Below are 24,228 nucleotides of genomic sequence, written 5' to 3'. Positions count from 1 at the left end.
GCCAGATTCATTTCCACAGAAGTGTCAGTACTGTTTATCTTTCCCAAGGGCATGGCAGGGTTCCTTTCACCATGGCCTACTGCCTGGATTTTAATGGTTATACCTGGAGCCTAAGGTTGCAAAGGACACAGCCAGTTCCCTCAGGTATAAGCCTGCCCAGAGAGCTTCCTTTGCTTCCCGCCAGCCCTGCACCTGTGAGGTCAGCCTCAGGCTCTTAGGTAAGATTCTGTATTATCTCTCCTCTTCTTAAGGTGTCTCCCAACCCCAGCCCACCAAACTCAGACTAGCTGTGAGGTGTTTGAAAAGAAAAAGCTGGGAAGGTCAGTGGGAATGCAAGTACAGTATCACCACGAGGGACAAATGGGTTCTGTCCTGCTGTGTTGTGCCCAGAGAACCACCCGGCTTCTGTGTCTGATGTAGATTCTTATCTTCCAGAACTCAGACTGGCCTTTGGGAGATCAGCAAGAAAGCAATGTGGTTTTCCTCTTGTTTATCTTATTTGTCAATTTTTTTTTTTGGTACCGGGTATTGAACTCGGGTCCTTGCGCTTGTGCAGCAGGTGGCGAAACCACTGAGCTAAATCCCCGGCCCATTATTTGTCAATTTTTAATAAGGGTCAGAAATTAAAGAAGTCAGTGACTGAAGAATGTAAGGCCATTAAAAAAAAATCAGATGTGAATCCCTGATAAAGATATATAGGACAAAGGAATAGAAGAAAACACAGCAAAATGCCAACAGTGGTTCTCCTAGAGGGGTAGATCTTCCTTTGTTTTCTATATTCTATATGGAATGCTCATATTGCTTTTATAATTTAAAATTTATTTTTAAATTGAATGAAGAAATATTAGCCACTTATAAATGGTGAAAATGGGTGCTCTATCCTTTGTTCTACAAGAGGCAAGGTCCATGTATCGTGGATTAAGAGAAAAGACAATGAGAATATTGTGGTTTACATCTGCCAAGCCCTTGGAAATGAGCTAAATCTGTCCATGGATTAAACAATTACATTTTAATTCTCATGATAATACTATGTGTTAGGTAAGTATAGTTCCTTGATGAAGGTATTACAGCTTAGAGAAGTTTTATGCTTTCCTGAGGCTACAAAGTTAGTACAGAGTAGAATTAATATTTGAAAAGTGGTAGTGCCCTCCATTAAACTGTTAAGACATACTAGTTCACATGGGAGGCCATGCTAACTCCTCTGGGAATAAATGTGAGAATGTTCCTAAAAACTTCAATGTGGATTCACTTTGAAATGAGTGGAAAGAAATAAGTATTGGATACATAGTGATAATGAATAGATAAATTCTTATATGAAGTTATGAGTGGGGGAAGTGTTTCACATAATAGGCACTTAGCAAACAATTTTCCTTGAAATACATACATTGATTTAAGATGTCTTTTTTGAGTACCTCCTATATGCTTAGTTCTATCCTAGGCATTTGAGTTAACTCATTGGATCAAAGCAGAAAGATGTTCCTGCCCTCAGGGAGACAATAAAGTAACATAATAAACACATTGCATAGTGTATTAGATGAAGATAAATGGTGTGGGAAAGGAAAGCAGGACACAAGGAATCGTGATTGTGACAGCAAGGCTGGGTGCGGTTTTCATTGGGGGTGTTTAGGGTAGATCTCATGGAGATGTTGAAAACTGAACAAAGGAAAAGGAAAAAAGAGAGATGGTAACACATTACAGGGAACAGTCAGTGCAAAGGCTTTGCAACAGAGTGGGAGCCGTGTGTCTGCATCTCAAGAAGTGAAGCGGACAGCTAGGAGAGGGGCTTTTGGAAGGAACATCCAGAGGATCTTTATCTGGGGTCTAAGAACCTTGAAGGGGGATGGGGATTTAGCTCAGTGGTTTCACCACCTGCTGTGCAAGGGCAAGGACCCGAGTTCGATCTCCGGTACCAAAAAAAAAAAAAAAAAAGAACCTTGAAGGGCTCATGGATGGAATTGAAGGGTCTGTTAATTTAGGTAGAAAAATAATTTTTATTTTATTTATTTTTTATTTTATTTTATTTTATTTTTTGGTACTGGGGATTGAACTCGGGTCCTTGCACTTGTTCAGCAGGCGGCAAAACCACTGAGCTAAATCCTCGGCCCCAGTAATTTTTATTTTTTATTATTAAGTTTATTGGTGCAATTTAGATATACATAATGATCACATTCGTCATATAGAATTTATACCTGTCCATGATATGTCTTGTTTATTTTTTCTCATTCCCCTCTGCTTTCTTGTACCCCTCTTCCCCTTCTTACTTACAAAATCTGTTTCCATTTTATCTTTCTTTTCTCGTAGTTTTTCTTTTCCCTTCCTTCTTTTCCCCCTCTCCCTCCCTTGTGCACCTTCCCATTTGAACATCTTCTTCCTATTTTACAGTATCTATTACACATTTTGGACCTTATTAACACTTTCAGTTTCTCACACCAGAGAAACATGGTGATATTTACACACGTGTAAGAATACGGTCTCTAGGTGCATCCATTTAGCTAGAAATGTCTCAAGTTTATCCTTCTTTCTGGCTGAGTAGTATACTCCATTGTATAAAAAAAAACCATCTTCTTTATCCATTCATTGGTTGATGGGCATTTGGGGTGTTTTATTAACATCTAAATGAAATTTCACATTTCTTTCCATCATGAATGTTGTCCACACTTATGATAATTTATTAGAACCATCCTGACAATGACACTAATTTGGAACCTATGACCTTAGCAATGGGAATCATAGATGCTACTCCATATTAAAGTTTTTGTAGTTATCATAAAATATACACTTGATCTTAGCCAAAAAGCCAAGAAGTGATTCTAGTTATCATAAAATATATATTCGTAATCACTTAAAACTTAAATTGGTTATCTGACTTGCCAATAGGTCTTGCTAATAAGAGTGCATGATAATTAAAGAATACATGTTAATCTGAGTACATATATCATTATATCACGGTTAAGCTAATTTGAAAATGAAATTGTTTTATATTATATTTTATTTTACAAGTTTAAAACATTATTCTGAGAAGAGATTCATGGCCCCAAAACTTAAGGAACTCTTGACATAGAACACTGTGGGCTAATATAGGGTAACTGAGTCACTTTCTTCACTGGGACAAAATACCCAACACCTGCCATCTAAGAAAGAAAAGGTTTATTTTGGCTCATGTTGCAGTCCATGGTTGGCTGGTCCCAAGGCAGGATGGCATGGGAGAAGAAAAGCTGCTCATGTCATGATGGACAGGAAGCAGAAAGAGTGAAAGGAGGAACCAAGAAAGGAGAAAGAACTTTCCAGGTCTTGCCCCAGTGACCCACCTCTTTTTTTTTTTTTTTTTTTTTTTGGTGTGGCTGTTATGCTTTTAATGGAGGGAGGCATAAAATATATCAGTGCAGAAGAATGTTTTACATACTCATTAGCATACTGTTTAATGTAAATCACATTTTGATGGTGTAAAATGTGTGTTAGATCTCAAAAATGAAACTACAAAGTTTGCTGCAACTAAGATACTGGAAAGGCTCTATAAGTTGTTTTTACCCACCACCTTTATTGTAATTCTCAGGGATCTCTGGAAGGATCACAAAGAGAGGCTTTTTTCAGCTGTGGCTCACGGGATTGTAGAGGAGCTGTATGACGGTGTCACTATGAGACTGATATTTCCCTCATAGTATTTCCAGCAACACAGGCAGTTAAGAGGCTTGATAGTTTCAAAGCCTGAAGGCAGCTAAGATCTCACAATTACAAAACCCACTCATCTCCTACAGAGAAACGTTTAAACGATTTTAAGGATAGGGAGAAAACGACCAGTGGTTTCATCCATAAAGCTTCAGTAAGCACTCCAAGGCACAAGTGTTGAAACTGCCTGTCTGCTCAAATGCCACTGCATTGTACTTTTGGAGGTACAGGAATGCTGTGTTTGCATTAATAGGACACTGACCACCCCTAGTCAAAAGCACCAGGTGTTAAGCTCAGGTTTCAATTACACGGGATGCACCAGAAATCCCTAAGGTGGGGAATGGTTCAAGTACTATGTTTCTAGCTAGGGCTCTTTAGAGCCTGTGTGTAGAATATTGGAAAAGAGGCTGGGTTTGTACAAACCTGAAAATGTTTTTGAAAGAGCAGAGTCCTCTAAGGGCTCACTGGATAATTCAGTAACACGGAAAGTGATAAAGGCAAAATTTTCATTTGATGAATTTCTTTCCAGTGAAGAAAAAAGTGATGTAAGGTTGACATGTAGGCTAAAATGTTTGGCAGTTGGTAAGAAAAAAACACTACTTACTATATTGGCAGGGTTAATTTTTGTGTGCAAGAGGCTGTATCAGAATACTCATTTCAGACCACTAACTCAAGAAAACCCACAGCAAGAGAAGCATGTCGAGGGCCATCAAAAGGCTCAGGAGTCTGGACACACGTGGGTTATGGAACCTTTTCACTCTGGGGACAACAGTGTTTATGCACTTCCATTAATAACCCAATCTTGAGCCATGGAAGCTGGGGAGAGACCTGTCCCCTACGACGCTGCCTTTCTAGTGTGGGGGCAAATTCATACTTCCCTGAGGAGAACGGAATCACCTCAGCCTCAACAAATAGTCTCTTTCTGTACCAAAGTGACCCATAATTTGATGAACTCTCTTGGCTAGTCCAAATTCAGGCAGAAAAGGAACTAAGCTGGATGGTTAGATGCAGGAACACAATGGAGAAGCAGCCACGGCTCGCAGATGAGATGATCTGCAAAGAAGCTCTGGAGTTGCAGTCCACTCCTTCACATCTGCAGAGGAGTTCGATACAACCACTTGTCTTTATCAACTTTAAGCTGCATACAGGCAAAGAGATAGCAAACCGCTGGGAGGCCAAATTGGTCTGGGGGAAAGTTATGTTCCTCTTGTAGGGGTGAATTAAGAAATACTTCCTGGGCCTTCTTTCGAAGGAGCCACTTGTCTTCAGGGGACTGGCTGAGGTTCCCCAGCTTCTTTCCAGGCAAGACCCAGTCAGCAATGTTAAAGGAGCACCAGGAAGTGGTCATGGGGCTTTTAAGCTTTTGTTTGCCAGCCTTGTCCTCAGTATTTGGCACTCCCTTGGGGCTCCCTTCTTTGCATGAGGACCTGATAAGCCACTCTGACAAGGAGCTGTTTTTTAGGATCTGGAAGGAATGTGTAATTCTAGAAGGACCAAAGGCCTGGTCAGACCCTACCTCCTAACAGCAAGTCAGCTATAGCCCCCTCATAATCCAGTCACCTTTCAAAAGCCCCACCTGTGAGAGCATGAGGCTCTTGGGGGACATTAGATATAAACTATAATGTAGGTTTCTTTGATGTTGGCTATTATGCTGACTGAAAGGGAGGAGTGTCAGAGATATTTGAGCAGAAATGTGGCATGCTCTTCCTTGTGTTTGGAAGGACTCTGTGGCCACTGTGTTGAGGTAGAAATTGTGGGTAGGGGGTTTGGTAGGTAGGTGGGCCCAGGGTGACAAGGAAATGAGCTATTTGGAAATTGGTATGGTAATTCAACCAAGAGATTGTATTTGTACAAGATACTGTATTTGCACAGGAAATGGTGGCTTGAACTATGGTGGTTTGACTATTTCTATAGGGGCTGTAAAAGGTAATTGGATTCTAGATTTACTTGGGAAGTAGAGCCATCAGGATTTCCTGCTAGACCAAATGTGAAAGAGAAGACTCAGGGACAATGTCAGGGTTTTTGACCTGAACAATCAAACTGTGGAAATGCTTCAGACTGTAGAAGATGACTGTGGATAACGCAGCTGTGTAGGGGGAAGATTGGCTGTTGTTTCTGGCATGTTAAGCTTGAGATGTTGATTTGACATTTGTGAGGAAGTGTTGAGCAAGCCTTTGGATGGAGTGCGGAGCGGGGGAAGAGGGCTTCTGAGCTGGAGATGTAGTTTGGTGAGTCATCTGCACATATGAAAACTGGTGTTTAAAATAATAGTGTGGATGAGATGGCGTGTATGGATAGGAAAGAGGAACCAGGACTGACCCAGGACCTCCAATAGGAAGAGACCGAGATGGAGACAAGGAAGGGCCTCCAGTGAGTCACAAGGAGAAGCAAGTGATGGTGGAGTTCTGAGTGCTAAGTGAAGAGAGCGTAACAAGAAAGAAGGATGTGTGGCATGTGATAGAGCAAGTGAAGTAGGGACTGGAAATTAATCACAGAATTTCCAAGCAAAACTGTTATCTTCATATTGGAAGATATTGCTGAAGGTATCCAGCTAAAAGTCTAATTTAGAGTGGGTTTAAGAGAGAATGACGGTTGGAGAGAGTATATAGGCAAGTTTTTCAGAGGTTTTGCTGCAAAAGGAACAAAAACCAAGATGGTAGCTGGTGAAGAAAGTAGGATAGCAAGAGTTTGTTTTGTGCTAATTAAGATGGGAAGAATATAAGCATTTATGTGTGCCTAAGATCAGATTCCAGTAGAGAAGGTTTGATGTAATATGAGCAAAGACTCACTGCAGTGATACCCTGCAGATGGCAAGAGGGATGGTGATGTTGTGTACTAAGAAAGGGGGTGACTCTGGTGGGAACAGCAGAAACAACCTCTGGTAAAAGGGTCAACTGTGGTGACAGGGTATCTATCCTGGTGAGTGGGGGATGTGAAAGTTCTGTGGGCTGCTGCAGTTTTGTCAGTGAAGTAGGAAGCAAAGTTATCAGTTTACGGCTTGCCTACTGCTCACCTGCTGTATGTGGCTTAGTTCCCAACAGGCCATGGCCAGGTTGGGGCTGGTGTCCGGGGACCCCTGGTTTAGAATGAAGATGAAACAATAATAATTGTAATAGCAGCTAGTAATATAAAATATAGGTCTAGGTTCTGGGCATTGCTCTGAACATTGTAAAAAATATTAAGTCTAAGCGCCACTGCCTGTAGATGGAGAGCTGGGATTTGAACCAGGCCTTCTTGGTTCAGAGTTTTGTGATGCCAGACTGCAGCCCATCTATGCATTCATCTGTGGAAGCAATGATTTGTCTGTTGACTGAGTGTGATTCTTCAACCCTTGATTAAAACTTTAGCCACCATAATTTTGTGTAAGTTATTTTAATTATATAGGTAATGCAAGTTTGTTGTAGAAAAATGGAAAATATATACACACAGAAGAAAACAAAAACCCTTTATCATCTATTTTAATAACTACGGGGTATTATAATGTTGATGGATAAAAGTTCAAACATTGAATTAATGTAGTACTTATTTTTGCCAATGTAATAATGTTGTGATGAAAACTTATACCTAAATCTTTGCAGTCTAGATTTTCTATGGGGAGGGAGAGTTTTCAAAGAAGGAATTGTTGCAATCACCACGCAACTGTTTAGTCTTTGATGCTAAAGTGATTGCCAAATTGACCTCTCAGAAAGCACGTATTTCTCTTTTTTAACCTGTGACCCTCAGTGTCCTGCAAATATGAAGTCTTTATGGATCAGAGAAAGCTACAAAATGCTCAGCACAATGCCTGGTTCCTAGAGTACAGTCAACGAGTGTTAATACTATCAGTGGTTCTAGCACCAGAAATTGTTATTTTTTGCTGTTGTGGATAATGAGGACAATACTTAATGATTATATTCACTGATTTTTTTTTTTGACGTTGGGTCTTATGATTTTTAAATGTTTCCTAAAGAGAAAGACAGTAACAGTATCCTTTATCAGTATTTCTTTGATTACTGGCAAGGTCAAACATTCTTTCATATGTTAGTAGGAAATGTAAATGATTACTGTGACTTTCCATTCCTATGACATCTGTTACCACAGTAACTAAGGCAGTGAGCTGTAAAGGAAATGCGTAAATTTCATGAGCCTGGCTGCCAGCTGACTGGGTCTGAAAGCCAGAGGAGGGAGCAGCCTGCGGCTGTATAATCTTTGGCTGTCTGCATCTGGGTGCTTACTCAGCTGTGGCTTCTCTATTAGAGGCAGCTGTGAATGTGGGTCCAGGAGTCACCCTCTTGAAATGAATCAGATGTTGAAGGGCAGAGTACATATTGCTGAAGATGTAATGGATATAGTAATGGCCAAGTGGAAAAAGTATGTGCACTGGTGGGGTTGAGTGGGTGCTGACCATTGGTGCCAGGAGGGCCGTATTTCATGGAAGCACTGATTGTGTGGATCCTCTGGAGAGAACCATGCCTCTCTGAGGTTGTCCACATCCTTGGGCACATCAGCAGTAGACTCTGCTGGGCTGTCTCCTTTTGTTGCTATACAGCATAGGTTTGTGCATTGTCATGTTTCTTTTCTCTTGTCCAGTACCTATTTGTTGGGCTGGGATAGTATCCTGTGGACATTAAGAGGTTAGCTTTTGGAAGTAGATTTGGCTTTCTGGCTTCAGATCCTTGCTGTATTGTATATTAACTGTGTGAACTTGGGCAACTATTTAACCTCTCTGTGTCTTGATTTCTTCATCTGGAATATGGAGGTAGTCATAATAATATCTCACACATAAACTTTTTATAAAGATTAAATGAGTGTATATATTTCACCAGATATATGGTGCACATTTTCCATATCTGAAATTTGAATGTGACTTACAATTGGTATTTTACTGCTGGACATGGTGGTGAATGCCTGTAATCCTCACACTTGAGAAGCTGAGGTAAGGGGATTACTGTGAGTTTGAGGCCAGCGTGGGCTACATAGTGACTTTATGGCCAGCCCTCCCTAACTACATAGCGAGACTGTTTTATGAAACTAAAAAAAAAAGGCATTTCACAATTGATAGTATTTTTATGATACCTAAGTATGGAAGCATTTTAGAATTAATGGTATCTTGTATTTGAGGAAATATAGCATTTATAAAGCATTAAAACAATATAAAATACTACAGAAGTGTTAGTCATCATTCATTTGGTTTTATGATGACAAGCAGATCCTGAGGACCCCGCCAAACCATTAAAGATGTATTGACTGCTGGCCCCTTATCCTTATATTGTGAGAGTTCTTAAAAACAAAATAAAACTCATAAGGTGTCGGAACATCCATCTACAGTCACGTGATCTTTTGGTTCACCGAGGCTTCAGATATATATCTGTGACTCTCAGGGCCACCTTTTTTCATTACATTCTCTCTTGCTGGTCTCTACTTTCCTTTAAGGGCCATAGGGCTCACCCATTCCAAGTCCTGCCTCTTTTTACTTCCAGTGACATTCTTTGCCATTTCAGGTGGCTAATACTATGTATCTACATCCTGGACCTTATGCTTATTTGAGATGGTTTTATTTCTAAAATGATAAATTCTGGTGTTCCAGTTTCTGCTGCCCCCTTGTATCATTACAGCCTTTCCTTCAGCTCTCTAAAAACACAGATCCCTTCTCTTCCTCAGGAATTCAACTCTCTACATCTTTCTCCGTGCCTATCAGCCCTTCCTGTCTTCGCTTCCTTCTCTGAGTGTGTTTGATGTCACATTATCAGTGCCATCTTTGATTTCTTTACCCCAGTGCCCTCTATAGCAGGCATCTGGCAAATCTCAGCCCTAGAGTGATCCAAGCCTTTGTCTCTTTGTACCTTTATCAGGACTGGAAAACTATTGGAAGAAATTATGACTGTTAAGGTTTGGCCCTATGCTGCCCACCTATTCCTCTGTGTATTCCCAGTCTACAGTCCCCTCTCAGCACCTGCTGTTTCAAATGTTTTCCATCTCTCAAAATGCCTAGTTCTCTCCCACTCCATTTACTCTGAACATTTGACTTCATTTAAGAGCCATAAAGCAGCTTCAAAGTGTAGTAGAAAGTATATTAAACTGGTAGTCAGGATGCCTGCACTCTGCCATGTGATTTTTTTTTTAAACTTATGCAGCCATAAAATGTGATTCCACCTGCATAGGGAATTCCGTACTGTACATCAAATGAGTCAGTTTATTTGGGTATTAGTTTCTTCATATGTCTTTTGAGGAAGGCAGGGTGGTCTATGTGGCCCTTGAGATTCTGTATGTAAGAATCTGTGATGTTATAGTTTTTGGTTTGCTTGTTTCTTCAAACTAGTATTATTGTTGTGGTTGTTTTTAAAGGTACCAGGAACTTAACCTAGGACTTTAGTTTGTAAACAGAGAATATTCTAACAGTGTCATTTCTTAAATATGGCAGGAAATTTTTCACATGTCATGAAAAGTAGGAAATCATGTTATCCTTTGGTGATGCCAAATTTATCCTTTTTCTAATGCATTACTTTCAAATTAGTGGAAATGACTTTTTTGGCTTTTCTTTTTTAAAATTTTTTATTTTTATGAGTACATGCTTGCAGTACATAATGATTACATTCATTGTGGAGAATTGGAATATGAAAATGACTTCTTATGGATTGGGTTGTCATATTAATAGGAAGCAGGAGGCATTTGAAGAAAATTAAGAAATGCTTGGTTCTATAACTGTGTTAATTAAGACTTTGCCTTAAAAAAAAAAAGACTTTGCCTTGAATCTGCAACTGGGGCTGCTGGGGGAAAGGGTGTTTCCTGACCAAGGTCTACATTGAAGTTCGAGTAGGACATGTCGGGCAGCAGCACCTTGACCTGGATATCAATCTAAACTGAATGTTGCTGTGAAATGAGCTGATATCCTTTACATTCTGCCCAATTGGTGAGCTCTAAAAATGAAAATTTGGCAGTTTAGATTGGGATTTGCCAATAAAATAGAATTTCCTGAAAAGTCTTACTTAAAACATTTGCTCCTTTCTAAACCTTTCCAACATTTGAGCACTATTTAAAGGTGCTAGAATTTCAGGAGAAGTTGCAGATGGGCAGGGAAGAACCTGATTCTTTTATACTAGCTCTTGGCTTGGTGCAGTCTCTGCTTGGTGGCTTCACTAAGTCAGAGGGAAGAGAGATTGGAGTTGGCAGGAAATGTAGGGGATAAACCTTTTATAATTATTAATATGTGTTTGTGTTACCTATTTATTACATTTATTTTGGGGATTTGCTATGTATATATTGTGTCTTGATCATTTTTTAACCCCTTCCCTCCACACATCATTCTACTCTCTTCCCCAGATTCTCTTCCCCATTTCCCAAAAATCTACCTTCTGGTTTCCTGTCACCTTTCCTTTATTTTGCTCTTTAAATTATTTCTATTTTGGGTTTTTCTTACCTTTTATAATTTAGCTGTAAATTGTAGCCTCCTCAGACATCATTGTTTGGGGATAATTAAAAAATACAGTTCTTCTCTACCTTGGATACATATAAGTCTGTCTCTGGGGCTGGGATCCAGGCTTAAGTGATTTTTAAATTTACCCTCGTGATTCTAATATGTAGCCAACCTGGAAAACCACTGGGATAAGTGCTTACTGGAGGGATTGAATAGATTGGCTGATGGATAAGTTTTGGCTTTCATAAGAGAGCTGGTTGAATCTCTGGTTTATCTTCATAATTCTGAAGTTAGCACTGTAGCAAAGTTGCAGGTGGCCATCTGTGCATGACTGATGTTACATAATAAATGTGTTATTACAACCCTTGAAACCACATTATTTTTCACTATATTCCCAGTAGGATCAGAACATTCTTTTTCTCTTCATGAGTTCTTATCCACATGAGTTCTTATCTTTCTAACTTTGTACCAGAAGGGAAAATGGATGCTGTATATATTTTTGTGTGCAGGTATTGTCTGCATTTCATTTAGTGTCTTACTATTCAGTCTATTTGCTTGGAAAACTAGAAATTTCTCACTGAATAAATAAAGGAGATCAATTATCTAAAAATATCAAGTTAAGGAAAAATAAAACTGACACAGCTATCGTAAGCAATGACAGAATCCAAAAGATTTTTTGATAAATTGCAATGTCTAGAACCGCTGCATCTAGCTATCCAGAAAATTCAAGTTGGCTTTTTCTATCTGTGTGCAAATCTATTTCTATAGATTTTAGGCCTGCCTCCTCACCAAGAACCTTAGAACTCCTAGAATTACTGGATAATATGCAGAATATCTAGTTCAACTTAAATTTTATTGATAAGCAATGAATACTTATCCAGTATAAACATGACTTAAATGGTGTGTGGACCATACTTATACTAGAAAGTTACCTGTTGTGTATCAAAAGTTCACTTTTTGCACACATCTGAGCAGCTTATACTTTTAATTTATAAATCTACCTGAGGATGTAATAACTGAACAAGAGACCAGAGCTCTGTCCATTTTGGGGCTGGGTCCTCATAGAGGGAACCTAACCTATCCCTGTATTCCTGTAGAGAAGCTGCTATCTGGCTTTCTACCCCAAACTGTCACCTTTGCTGTTTTTTTTATATATCTTGTAGGTTTTCTCATTTTTATTAAGAATGAGAGATGGAGGCTTGAAAATAGCTCACATGCATGGTCACATAAACACACACACACACATACACACACACACACACACACACACACACAAATTCAGTCCTTAAATTCTGAATGCTAGACATGGCACCAGCTAAACACTTACCTGTTTAGGCATTAAGCCCAGAGGTGGTTGCAGTACGTTATATTTTGGAGTGCTTTTCCACCAAGTGGGAGATACAAGTGTTCTGTCTCCCTTAGGAACCGGGCAGGTGGCCTAGCCTCCTGGGTACTTGTATGGCCTGTTTACAAGAAAATTCCACTCTCATCCCAGTTAAATCTGGCTGACTTTCACATGTCTCTCCAGAGACTGACCTTCAGCTCTCTACTGGGGTTCATTTTGTTAACCTTAAATACAGGGTTCTATAACTGACTGGGTCAAAGCACAGACAAAAGAACAAGGAGATTCTCCTAAAGTTTTCCATCTAGTCAACTAATGCTTATATATGGCATATGCCACCCGAAGAATGTTACTTTGTCTTCTAGTATTTGTATCTATTCAGCATATCCCTTCTGATTGAGGTAGGCAATTTTTTTCTCACTGACTTAACCTAGTCTTATGTGTAAAGAAGTATATATGTGAAACATTGGACAGACTCCTTATTGTTTACAGAAGAGAATACTGAATAATTACAAAATAAAAAATAGAGAAAGGTAGAGTTAGCACTTTTATATTAATAATCTATGTAGAAACAACTCACCATGTTCTCTTCGGCTTGTTAAAGCCAGTGTTGAAGCCCTTTTTGTTACTGACAGATTTCTGTGCTTCGTTTCCCAGGGATAATTCCTTCAACATTCCTGTGTGGTACAGCTTGGATGCCACTCACAGTCTACCTATCTATGTGTTCCTGGACAGTGGAGAGCATGGGTCTTCTACACCCTTATACGAATGCTGACGCAGAATGTGTTTTAGCAGTTTCTAAAAAATCAGCTTTTTCTCTTCCTTTCTGATTCTGGCATCTCCTTTCTTTGCATACTGTATTATCTCAGCACTACATCGTGACATGGTGATGATGGGCTTTCTTAATCTCACTTCTTTAAGTTTCAGCATTATGTTTGAAATTTGCTGAAAGTTCTTGATAAAAATCCTCAATCAGATTCCCTTCTATTCTAAATTACCTAAGAGGATTTCTTTTTCTCCTTAAAATCAAGAACATTAAGCTTCATCAACACATTTTTCTGTATCATCCCATGTCAGATTGTGAGATGCGATGTTTTATTCTATTAGTATATTAACACGGTAGGTATCATTGTAACTTTTCAGAGGGTATTTATTTCTCACATTCTTAGAATAAATTGAGAATAGTTGCATAGTTTGTTTTAATAAATTACTGAATTAGATTTGCTGATTTGGGGTTTAAAAATTGATTTTATTCTATTCTTTACTGTTGATTTTAGTTATTGCATTATAGAAAGAGATCATGATCTGTGTGACCATAGTACTTTGATTTTTTTCCAAAGGGCTTTCTTAATTATCATCAGTTTTTAAAGATACATCCCTTGTGCCTAAAATGAATCCATTTTGTTGACTTGCTGATTTTAAGATATATATAATTAAGGTTGTTAATTATGACCATCATTGCATTTTTATTTGCTTGACTTACTGATTTCTGATTTAAGTGTCAGTTAACTCCTAGAATTTTAATTACTTTTGTTATATTTCCATCAGCTTTTGTTTTATATGTTTGAAGTCTATCATGTTAGTTGCATTCAGTTTCATCATTTATACCCAGTGCATAAGAAATAAATAATTACAAATACATTGAAGCCTTCCATGCCCCATCTACCTTCCCCTTAGGTGAAATTGTTATTAACCCTATGAATTTCTTTATACTTATATCCTTAATGTATAAAATCCCCCCAAAACATACAGTATGGTTTTTAATGTGTTTTGAAAGTCTGTTGTTTTAATTTGCATTTTCCTGAAGAAAGTGAAATTTTCTTCCTGTGTATTAACCAGTTAGGGTTCCTTTGACATGAATTTACTGTTATTTTGCCCATTTTTTCTATTGGTTGCTTTTCTTATTTATTTCTATGATGTGTTTATTCTGGATGCTGATTTCTTGTTAGACACTTTGTATGTCTTCTCTGTATGTAGGGTTTATTACTTTTTTAATGACATCTTTAAACATACCTACTTTTGGTTATTTAATGTAACTGAATTTTTTTTCCTTAAATTCTTTTATTGGTACCTTTTAGGTATACAATACGTTTCCATTTATCATTGGGTGCTTGTACCTGTACATGATCTATCTTGGTTCTTATTTTTTCCCCCATTACCTGTGCGCCCTTCACCCCCTCCACCCTTCCCTATTTACATAGACTTCATTTCCATTTTTTTTCTTTTCTCATAATTTTTCCTTTCCCTTCTTTCCTTTCCTCTTCCCCTCCCACTGAATTTTTAAAATGGTTTTTTATTTTAAGTCTTGGTTAAGAAACTTTTCTGTATGCCAGTATTATAAAGGTGCTCTGAATATTCTTCCAAGTGTTTTTCTGTTATGTTTGTCCCATTTAGATTTTTTTGGGGGGGGTACTGGGGATCGAACTCGGGACTTTGCACCTGCAAGGCAGGTGGCAGAACCACTGAGCTAAATCCCCGGCCCCCCAGTTAGATTTTTAATCTTCTGGATTCTTATACACATATGGTTTGAGATATGAATATTTTTCTTAAATTTGAATTTTTAAAAATAGTTTATCTTTTCTGAACAAATTTTGGTGCAACCTCAGATCACATGTATTTTTTCCATATGTCCATTCTCTTTACATACTTTCTTTTCTATTCTTATTTCATGATCTGTTTTTCTATCCCTGTATTAATGCCAGAATTTCTTAAGTATGATTCTTCCCTATTTTCTTTTTCTTGTACCATGCTGTAGTTCTAGTTAATTATTCAATTATCTTTTAACTAAAAATTTCTTCCTTTAAAAAAAAAAATTTCTTCCTTGACTATGCCAGAGTTTAGCCAGCTCTTGAGTTTTTCATCTCAATGACTTCTGTAATATTTCAAAAATTTATGGTCACCTACTGTTGTTTCTTCTTGTCTTTTTCTTTTTTGGTATGATGTTGTTGCAGTGGTGTTTATAATGGTTGTTATTCTTTCATTTATCTTGGGAAAGATTCTGAACATTACTAAAGTATTTCCAATACATGTTTAATCTTTAAAATTGATATTGACTGATTTCATGTTTCAGTTGTTGATTTTGTTGCGTGTCTTGACAGTAAGGTTTCTCCATGTTTCAGAAGTTTCCTTTGAAGGTTCATAGGATGATTTAAGCAAGGTTACGCTCATCCTCTTGCCCTTGTTGATCCTATGGCTGTCTCACCTGTTCCTCCCAGACCTCTGGAATAGAAGTTGGTCTTACCGTGGTGTTTTAGGGTCCCTTGTCCTGGGTGATGTGGGTATTACAGCGATGGGAGGGGTCGGGGCTTGAAGTTTGGCCTGCACCCTTTTGTGGAGCCTCCGGCCCATGCAGCTTTCCTTTACCACACATGTCCCTTTTTCTAAGCAGCAATCAGGGCCCTGTTTCCTGCCCTTCAGAAGTATTTGCAGAACCTGTTGCTCTGTCAGTAACCTAACTCCTGCTGTCCTGCCTGCCCTGCCTTTCTCTGGAACTAGGGCACAGCAAGCCAGAGCCCAAAACACCACTTTGGTGTTCTGCCCCATTTTTTTCTCCAAGATGTAATTCTATTTTGCTACTCACCTGTGACTTTTACCTTTCTCGCTTTGTAGTTTAGATTTCATTAGTATGTAGGCTTGAAGGGAGGTTAAAAAAATGTGAACTTACAACTGGCAGTCTATTGGGCCACTGAACTTTTTTGGAAGTAATCTGTATTTATTCTAATTTTTCGCAGTGAGTTACCATGTCTGTACTACTGCATCTTTCAAACTGAAGAAAAATGTTTGTCTCACAGCTTTGGCTCTCCCTGCTTTCTCCACATTCTCTCTCCCAAATCGGTCAGGTGCTGCAGCGGTTTTGTGTAGCAAGTTTAAATATGAAACATTGTGACTGCCACCTAGGGATGGGAATTGGGCACTTCATTTTTTGCCTTTTTTTTTTCCTTCCCCAGTAAGCCTTTCTAGAAGTGTTGTTTTTTGGTCATTGTTATAGGCTCTGATTTTTAAAACTGCATGTGTAGAAAAAACATTGTAAGTTTGTGCGCGTGTGTGTGTGGTACTAGAAATTGAGTCCAGGGGATAGCCAGCTACATCCCCAGCAATTTTTTATTTTTTGTTGTGAGACACAGTATGGCTAATTTGCCCAGACTGACCTTGAATTTGCAGTCCTCCTTCCTCAGCTTCCCAAGTAGCTGGGATTACAAGTATATGCCTCACTTGGCTGAGATTATGTATTTTGGATCTTGTTTTCCTGGAATTCTAAAATTCTTGGCATTTTTAGCCTAACAGTAGAAAATAAGGGTAAGAGGACAAAGTAAAAAGGTAAATTCTCCAGGGATTGTCAGCCAGAATTTGATTTTGTGGCTGTGTGCTCCGTGGCGAAGTGTCTATCAGATGGTCCCAGGCCCTGAATGCTTACCTTTGCTATATAGGTGGAAGCCAGACACATAGCCATGAATTTATTGACCTTTGTACCTATTTTATAGCCCACCCCAGAGCATAAAGACTTGTTTGCTGTTCTGAACTCACTCTTTTAGTATTAAACAATATAGTTATGTACATTTATACACTTTAGTCTCTTCCCTTCAACACATTTCTGTGTCAGTTATTTGGTAAGATTCTATTCCTCATATTTAATGTCTTCAAAATTCTGTGAGTCTCTCAACAGCGAACTTGGCTGGAAACTTACCCTAAGTATTTGTTAGTTATTGGGGCAGTAATCTGCATAAGACTCAATTCTAAAATTCAATAGCCTTCAATAACAAGCATTTATTTTGCATAGGTATAAAGATCAACTGTGGTTCCATTGAACTAGTTTGGGTTCTCCCAGGGGAACTCAAGTGCCCACTATGGCTAGGGTTGAAGTCTGCACAACTCTTTCTTAGGGATCCAGGCTGAGGAAGTAGCAGCTACCCAGAACGTGTTCTTCCTTTGTGAAATGGCAGGAGTTCAGGCAGCAAGCCAAACCACTAACAGGACACATTTGGAAGCCACCAATTTAACTTTTATATTCTGTAGCATTGTTCTGTAATCTTCATATCTTGTTACAATAGTCTTGTGAGCTCTCAAAATGAAGGTTCCATTAGCAAAGACATTATCTTTTTAATTCTGTTTTATCATTCTTGGGATGAGGGTGTGTTTTCCTGCCACCTGTAGCGATGGTACTGTTGGCAAAAATATTTGTTTAAGGAGGAACTGGATCATGGTTTTCTGAGTGTTGACTTTGCAATAATCTCCTTCATCAATTTGTTAATGGATTAGTCATAACTATATCTGTCACACCCTTTTAGGTACAATTTACACAAAATGAATAATTTCCCAAAGTATAGTCTGTGTGATTTCTGTTCAGAAGGTAGATAACTATTCCCAAGGAGCATCGGTTTTATAAGAAGGTTGGTTTAATTACCTTCCTTTTGGCTACTTTGTAAAAGTGTGAAATTGATTGTGTTAGATATTTATCATCAGAAGGGTTAGGACACATTTTTTTGGCCCATATTTTTTGAGGCTTATCTCCATGTCTGACTGGCCCCATTGCTTTGGGCCTGTGGCAGCACAGCACACTATGGCAGGGGTAAGTGGCAGGGAGGACCTATTGAAAATAGAACGGAAGAGGCTGGATTCCCACAATCCTTCTTGGGGACCCCCTTTGCCCCTCCCCAGCCACAGTGACCTATAACTTCTAAGACTTCCCATCAACAACCAACACTTTCACCACTTCTCAATACTACCAGTTTGGGTATGAAGACTTTACATCCAGGCCTTTGGAGAAACCCAAGATCCAAGCTGTATCAGTTAGGATTTCTGGGTAGAGACAGATGAGTATCTTCAACTTTATTAGAAAATGCCAAGCATTTTCCACAGTGAAGGTACCGGTTTCCTCTCCTGGCATAAGTGTACAAGAGTTCTCATCTTTCAGCATCTTCCCCAATACTCAGTTTTGTCAGACCTCATATCTGCAGGGTTTAAATCAGCAGATCAGCTTGAATTACAAATTCTTAAAAAGTTGCATCTTTACTGAACTGGTACATACTTTTTTCTTGACATTATACCCTAAACAATACAATGTCACAACTATTTACATAGGATTTGCATTGTATTTTTAAATGCCTGTCATTTTTTTTGGCCTATTTTTTCATGGGTTCTATTTTCAATAGTTTTTTAGGATTTATTTAAAAATGTAAACTAGATATTGTTGGAATATATTTGTTTCAAGTGTATTCTCATCCTCTCTGTCTTGTTTTTCCTATGGTATATTTTCAGAAAAAAAGTTACTAATTTTAATATGGTTGAACTTACCAGGTCCCCTCTTTATATATATTGGACTTTTTGTATCTTTGGAAATCCTGTCCCATTCCAAGATTATAAAAATATTATGCTATATTGTCATGTAAAATATTCATAGTTTTTCTTTTTATAGTATAGCTTTTAATGGACTTGGAGTAGATTGTTATATGGTGTAAAGCTGGGCTCCAGTTTCACATTTTTTCATAAGAAAATCTATTTTCCATAACCAATAGATATTTGAAAGACCAGTCTTTGTGTAAGCAAAAATCTTTAGTGCTACTTCTTTCACACACGGAATGATCATAAATTCATGGTATGTCTCTATTTTAGTCTTATTTCGTATCTCCACATCAATACCATTCTACCTTAGTTACATTGTAATAATTGAAAATAATTCTTGCTAGGTGGTAAATTAAATAATCTTAATCTATATTTAAAAAAATTTCTTGGTTCTTTTTTGGCATTTTGTGCCTCTGTACTTTCATATACATTTTTAGAATCAGCTTCTTGGATTAGAACCCTCAAGAATTTTTGGAGTGTTTTATTGAATTATAGATCAATTTGGGACAATTGGCACCTTACATTGATGAATCTTTATAAATAGCAAAAACCATGGCTTGCTTACTGTCTTTCTGTATCTTTCTTGGTAAAATATTTTAATAAAGTGTTACTGGTTTCTTACATTTGGTCTTTACATATTTTTCCTAGATTGTATTTTTATGGATACTTTAAATATTTAAAATTTTCTTTTTTAAATTATTGCTAGTTCAAAGTTTTTTTTTGTATATTTTTGTTCATATCCAGCAACTCTGCTAAACTCATATATTCTGATATTTTATCTGTTGAATGTTCTAGGTTTTCTTAAGCACACATAATGAATAATGCCTTGCTTTCCACCTTATAATCTGCATATGTTTTTGCTCCTTTTTTGTGCTACTATATCTGCCATGGCCTTAGGATGACATAACAAATATAAAAGGTAGTATCAAGTATCTATTTGGTATGCTGACTCTTCTAGAGAAAACATTTAAAAGTATGAATTTGGTACAGATTTTTAAAAATTAGCTCATCACAAAATTTTTGCTTTGAATTTGACACATACACAGTTCTGTGAATTTTAACACATGCACAGATTCATGTAACTACTACTGTAATCAAAATAGAATATGTTCATCATTTCTCAAAATTTTTTTGTATGCTGCAGCTCTATGGTCAAATCCTCCCCTCATCTCCAACCTTTGGCAGCTGCCACTCTGATCTGTTCTTTGTCCCTCTACTTTCATCTTTCCCAGTTGTCAGATAAACATAATTAAACACTAGTTGGTCTTCTGAGACTGATTTCTTTTACTGCAGACAATGACTTTGAGATTCATCCATGATAGTGCATGCATTCCTTTTTATTACTGAGTTGTATTCCATTCCATGGGGACACAGTGGTTTGTCTGTATATTCATCCATTGAACTAAGCATATTTTTGGCTCTGCAGATTATTCTACTTCCTTTGATTAGCTTCTTAACCTATTATGCTTCAGTTTCTTCATTAATGGTGATAATAATGGTACCTTAATCATAGAGTTATAGTACAGCTGAAATGAGTTAACATATGAAGTACATTTGGCCCTCCATATCTGAGGGTTCCATATCCATGGATTTAATCAACCACAAATCAAAATAGTTGAAGAGAAAAAAAATGCATCTGTAGTGAGTATATACTTTTTTCCTTGCCAAAGAATTTAGTATAATGCCTATTTCCAGTGTTTATGTTGTGTTAGGTATTATAAGTAACCTGAGATGATTGAAAGTATATGGGAGGACGTGCATAGGATATATGCTTGTACTATGATATATGTACTTGAGCATCTGTAGATTTTAGAATCCTTGAGATGTCCTAGAATCAGTGCCCTGTGCATGCCGTGTTATAACTGTACTTGGAATAATGATTGTTATATAGTATCCGGTTAATTTTGTCACCAATATCAACAAAGACTTTGAGGTGAAACAGAAATTGACAAGCTCAGAGAACAGCAAGAGGCCAGTATGTCCGGGGTGTATTGTGTAGGAAGAAGAGTGGTGTGAAATGACAAGGAAAGGTGTGTGGGAATGAGATCATGGAAAGCCCTATGGGCTGCAGCAGGGGATTTTTATTTCATTGCAAGTGCAGTGGAAAGCCACAAGCGAGACGTGCTCTGGTTCATGTCTTCAGGAGATTACTCAGGGTGATGGGAGGGATTTAGTTATGGCGTTGGTAAGCGTGACAACCAGGCACCCTACTGGAAGGTACCATACCCATCTAGGGGAGAGATCTGGTGGCTTGGGTCATAGCGGTAGTTGTGGGGAGACAGTGACAAGTGGCTTGGATGTAGAAGCCACAGAACTTGATGATGGATTCATAGCTCAGGGCAACGTGTTCTCCACAAGTGCAGCAGTGTGGCCGTCAACATTATCAACACTCCTCTCCCTGTGGGGCTTTCCCAGAGGTTTCCCTCGTCCACTTTCGAATGGAAGCCTCATCTTTCATGCCTGATTTGTGAGATCCACATAGAGGGATAGCCTGTCTTTTGCCTATTTTAAATAAGGTCTACCCGACTTCTTTCCTACTCATACTCACAACCCTGAACACATTTCTAAAACTAGCTTATCCCAGAAAAGATCTGCACCTGGAGCATTTTGCTTTGTGTTCCCTGCCTCATGTATAGTTCTGGAATCCCACATGCTTAGCTGTTCTGCACAGTTGTCTTGACTGCTTATCCAGCCTGCTGGTAGTTTCAGTGATTGATGGCAGTTTCTTTGTACACTGGGGACTTACAGTTGAAATAAACATTATTTATTCACAGATGAAAATTGGACCAGAAATTTACTTTTGTCCTTTTAGCCTCCATTCACTCTACAATCTCTCATTCAAATAAGAAATAGTCTTAACTTTCTAATGATTTGAACATTAAAATTAGCCAAGGTTGGTTACTTAGTCTTGCTTTCAAATGGAGATTTTTTAAAAAACAGTTAAAAATAGAGTTCTCTGATCTCACATAGAAAATGTTCTTTTATTTCCTGCTCTTAACACATTTATGTTTGCTCTCCATGGGGCCTGCACTGGCATCGCCTCCTTAAAGACAAACGCTGACTCAGTCTTCATCTAGAACACCCTCATCCTGCTTTTTTTTTTTTTTTTTTTTTAACCTTATGGAATCTCTCCTCAAGTCAGTGTCCATTTATAGCATCTATTTATTTAGCTTATTTGTAGGATACCTCTGAGATCTAGGAGCTGCTCACTTGAATTTTATACCTCATTTTGTGCTTCTTTGTAACTGGCTTCTTTTGTGATCTTACAGAATACCAAGCTGCTATTTTACACTTGAAGAGGGAGCACAAAGAAGAAATTGAAAACCTGCAGGTATATCTCTTTGATTATACTGAACTGGCCATCTGATATTGACTTTTCTCAAGTGTTGAAGTAAATATTCCTCTTTTGTTGAAGCATTTCATTAGCCGGTATCAACATCTTGGACCTGCCAGAGGGCACTGACTTTATTGTGGGGTTGAATGTCTTGTGTTTAATAGATTTCAGTTTCTCAGTTTGAAAAAATACCATTAATGTCTTTGGATAAAAAATGAGTGTTTCACTTCTAAAACAGGAAAGAAGATAAGAATATTTAGACTTTTATTGTCAGCACTTGTTATCTTTCTTTTTTTTTTCAGTGATAGGTGTGATAGGAAATAATTTAAAGGTCATCTTTCCTATGCATAGTAAATTATTTTTGTTCTGCTTACTTACATTCCTGTGTTCATGTCTGTGTATCTCTGAGCATATCTTCCTGCATTGTGATGCCCTGAAGATGAAGGCACTTAGAGCGACCCTCATAGCAGGAAGTTATGCTGAGCCATTCTGTATCCACAGGGAGTGCCGGAAAGTTGCCAACTTGTTCCTCCTTTGTGGGCTGGCAGTGACTGAAGTATCTTTTTCCTTGTCCTGCCATCTAATGATCATTTATTTTTTTTGCATTTGTTTGTAATTCTTGGGGCAGGAAGTTCAAATAACTAAATATGCAATCAGAGTCTGAGTCTAGTTTCGATGGCTGGGGTAGTAACCCCATACTTTGGGAGAGAATAGTAGCAAAATTTAAACGTTTCTTGCTCATCTAATGCTAACTTATTACTTGCTAATTTAATGAATTTGTGGATGAGAGTCTTTTTAAAAATGTATTTTATTGGTAAATAGAAATTGTATAAATTTATGGTATACAACATGTTTTGAAATATGTATATATTGTATAGTGTGGAAATCAAGTTCCTTAGGGGACTTGTTTGTGATGAGGAAACTTAGCCTCTACTCTCAGCAATTTTCAAGTAGGCAGTACATTGTTATTTACTATTGTCACTATAATAGTTCTCTTGGACTCACTCCTCATATCCAACTGAAATTTTGTAGCCTCTGACCACCATCTCCCAAAGTGGTAGGATCTTGTGAAAAAGGTTCCCTCATATCCTGGGTACTTGTTGACCTTGGAGGGCCAGGGCCCAAATATTAGCAGTCTCCTTAGTCCAGTTGTCTTTCTAGTTCTGGTCTCTAAACTTCAGTTGTTGAATGCCCAGAAGAGAAAATCAGTTCTATTAATATTGTAATGGGAGCAGTGAGCTTAATTATTATAATCTCATCTGGATAGCAAGCAGCACTTTGAAATATAAAATATAGCCAGAGGACTGTTATTTCTTGTCAAACATGGTTGTTTTAGAAGTTGAATCCCCGCAGACAGTTATAAAGTTTTACAGAGAAAATTTGATATCAAGAGCCACACGTAGTATTTCAACATGACAATCATGATGTTATTTTTGAAACACATTTAAATGTCTATCTTAGTATAAAGTAACTGTTTAATCAGTTGTCTAATTACAAGATATTAAATGGCATAAATAAAATTTTTATCCAAATTTGTTATCTTTTAAGCATTTTGATTACCAGAGTGATATTTAAGCAGAATGTACTTGTGTATAGATGTACTTTAAAGATTACTGATGTCTAATCTCTAATCATCAGAGTGACATTGTCTGGACTATACAGTGCTTAGGTGCCTTTAACTGTTACAACACGATTACATAACAATGACACAAGCACAAGTCTGAGAACATATCTGCATCATTTGGCCATCTGGCCAACACTGGATTGGCATGTGCATTTCATCACAAATAGCTGGAACACAAGGAAATGCCAGATGTTTGAGCCTAAAACGTTTACCACCATAAACAACTTTTACCAGTAGGATGTGTTTAGTTTTGTAAGTTTAACCAAGAGCGTGTTAAGAAAACCTTACTGTTTTAGATATAGAAAGATTAGCCTTTTAATTATAGCCAACTCAAATATATCTTAACAATTGCTTTAGATGACTCCTGAGAACCAAATCATAACATTTAAATACTTTAATCTTATACATATTATCTTTAACCAAGGAAAAGCTCTTAAATTATTGTACAACAATAGACATTATATTAATAAACCAATCTTCCGATGTCATCTTAATTACCTAACAAACTGGATGGAAATATGGCACTAACT

The 24,228-nt window shown here is 37.8% G+C and overlaps 1 protein-coding gene across 7 annotated transcripts in view; it reads left to right on the top strand.

The window, feature by feature from the left end:
* Positions 1-24,228, top strand: part of Fmn1 (formin 1) — a 440,321-nt gene that overhangs the window by 144,355 nt on the left and 271,738 nt on the right. For all 7 annotated transcript variants that reach the window (XR_015449807.1, XM_087207535.1, XM_087207534.1 and 4 more), the window contains one exon: positions 22,010-22,071. Coding sequence is in view for 6 of the 7 variants with exons in the window: in XM_087207535.1 (XP_087063661.1) it covers positions 22,010-22,071 (62 nt within the window). In the remaining variant the exon portion in view is untranslated. The remainder of the gene's footprint in view (positions 1-22,009; positions 22,072-24,228) is intronic.

This window comes from Heterocephalus glaber, unplaced genomic scaffold, assembly GCF_053883595.1.
Source record: "Heterocephalus glaber isolate CG9 unplaced genomic scaffold, H.glaber_assembly_v1.0 deba00000809, whole genome shotgun sequence".
Lineage (NCBI taxonomy): Eukaryota > Metazoa > Chordata > Mammalia > Rodentia > Bathyergidae > Heterocephalus > Heterocephalus glaber.
This window is presented reverse-complemented; position numbering and strand designations above follow the sequence as displayed.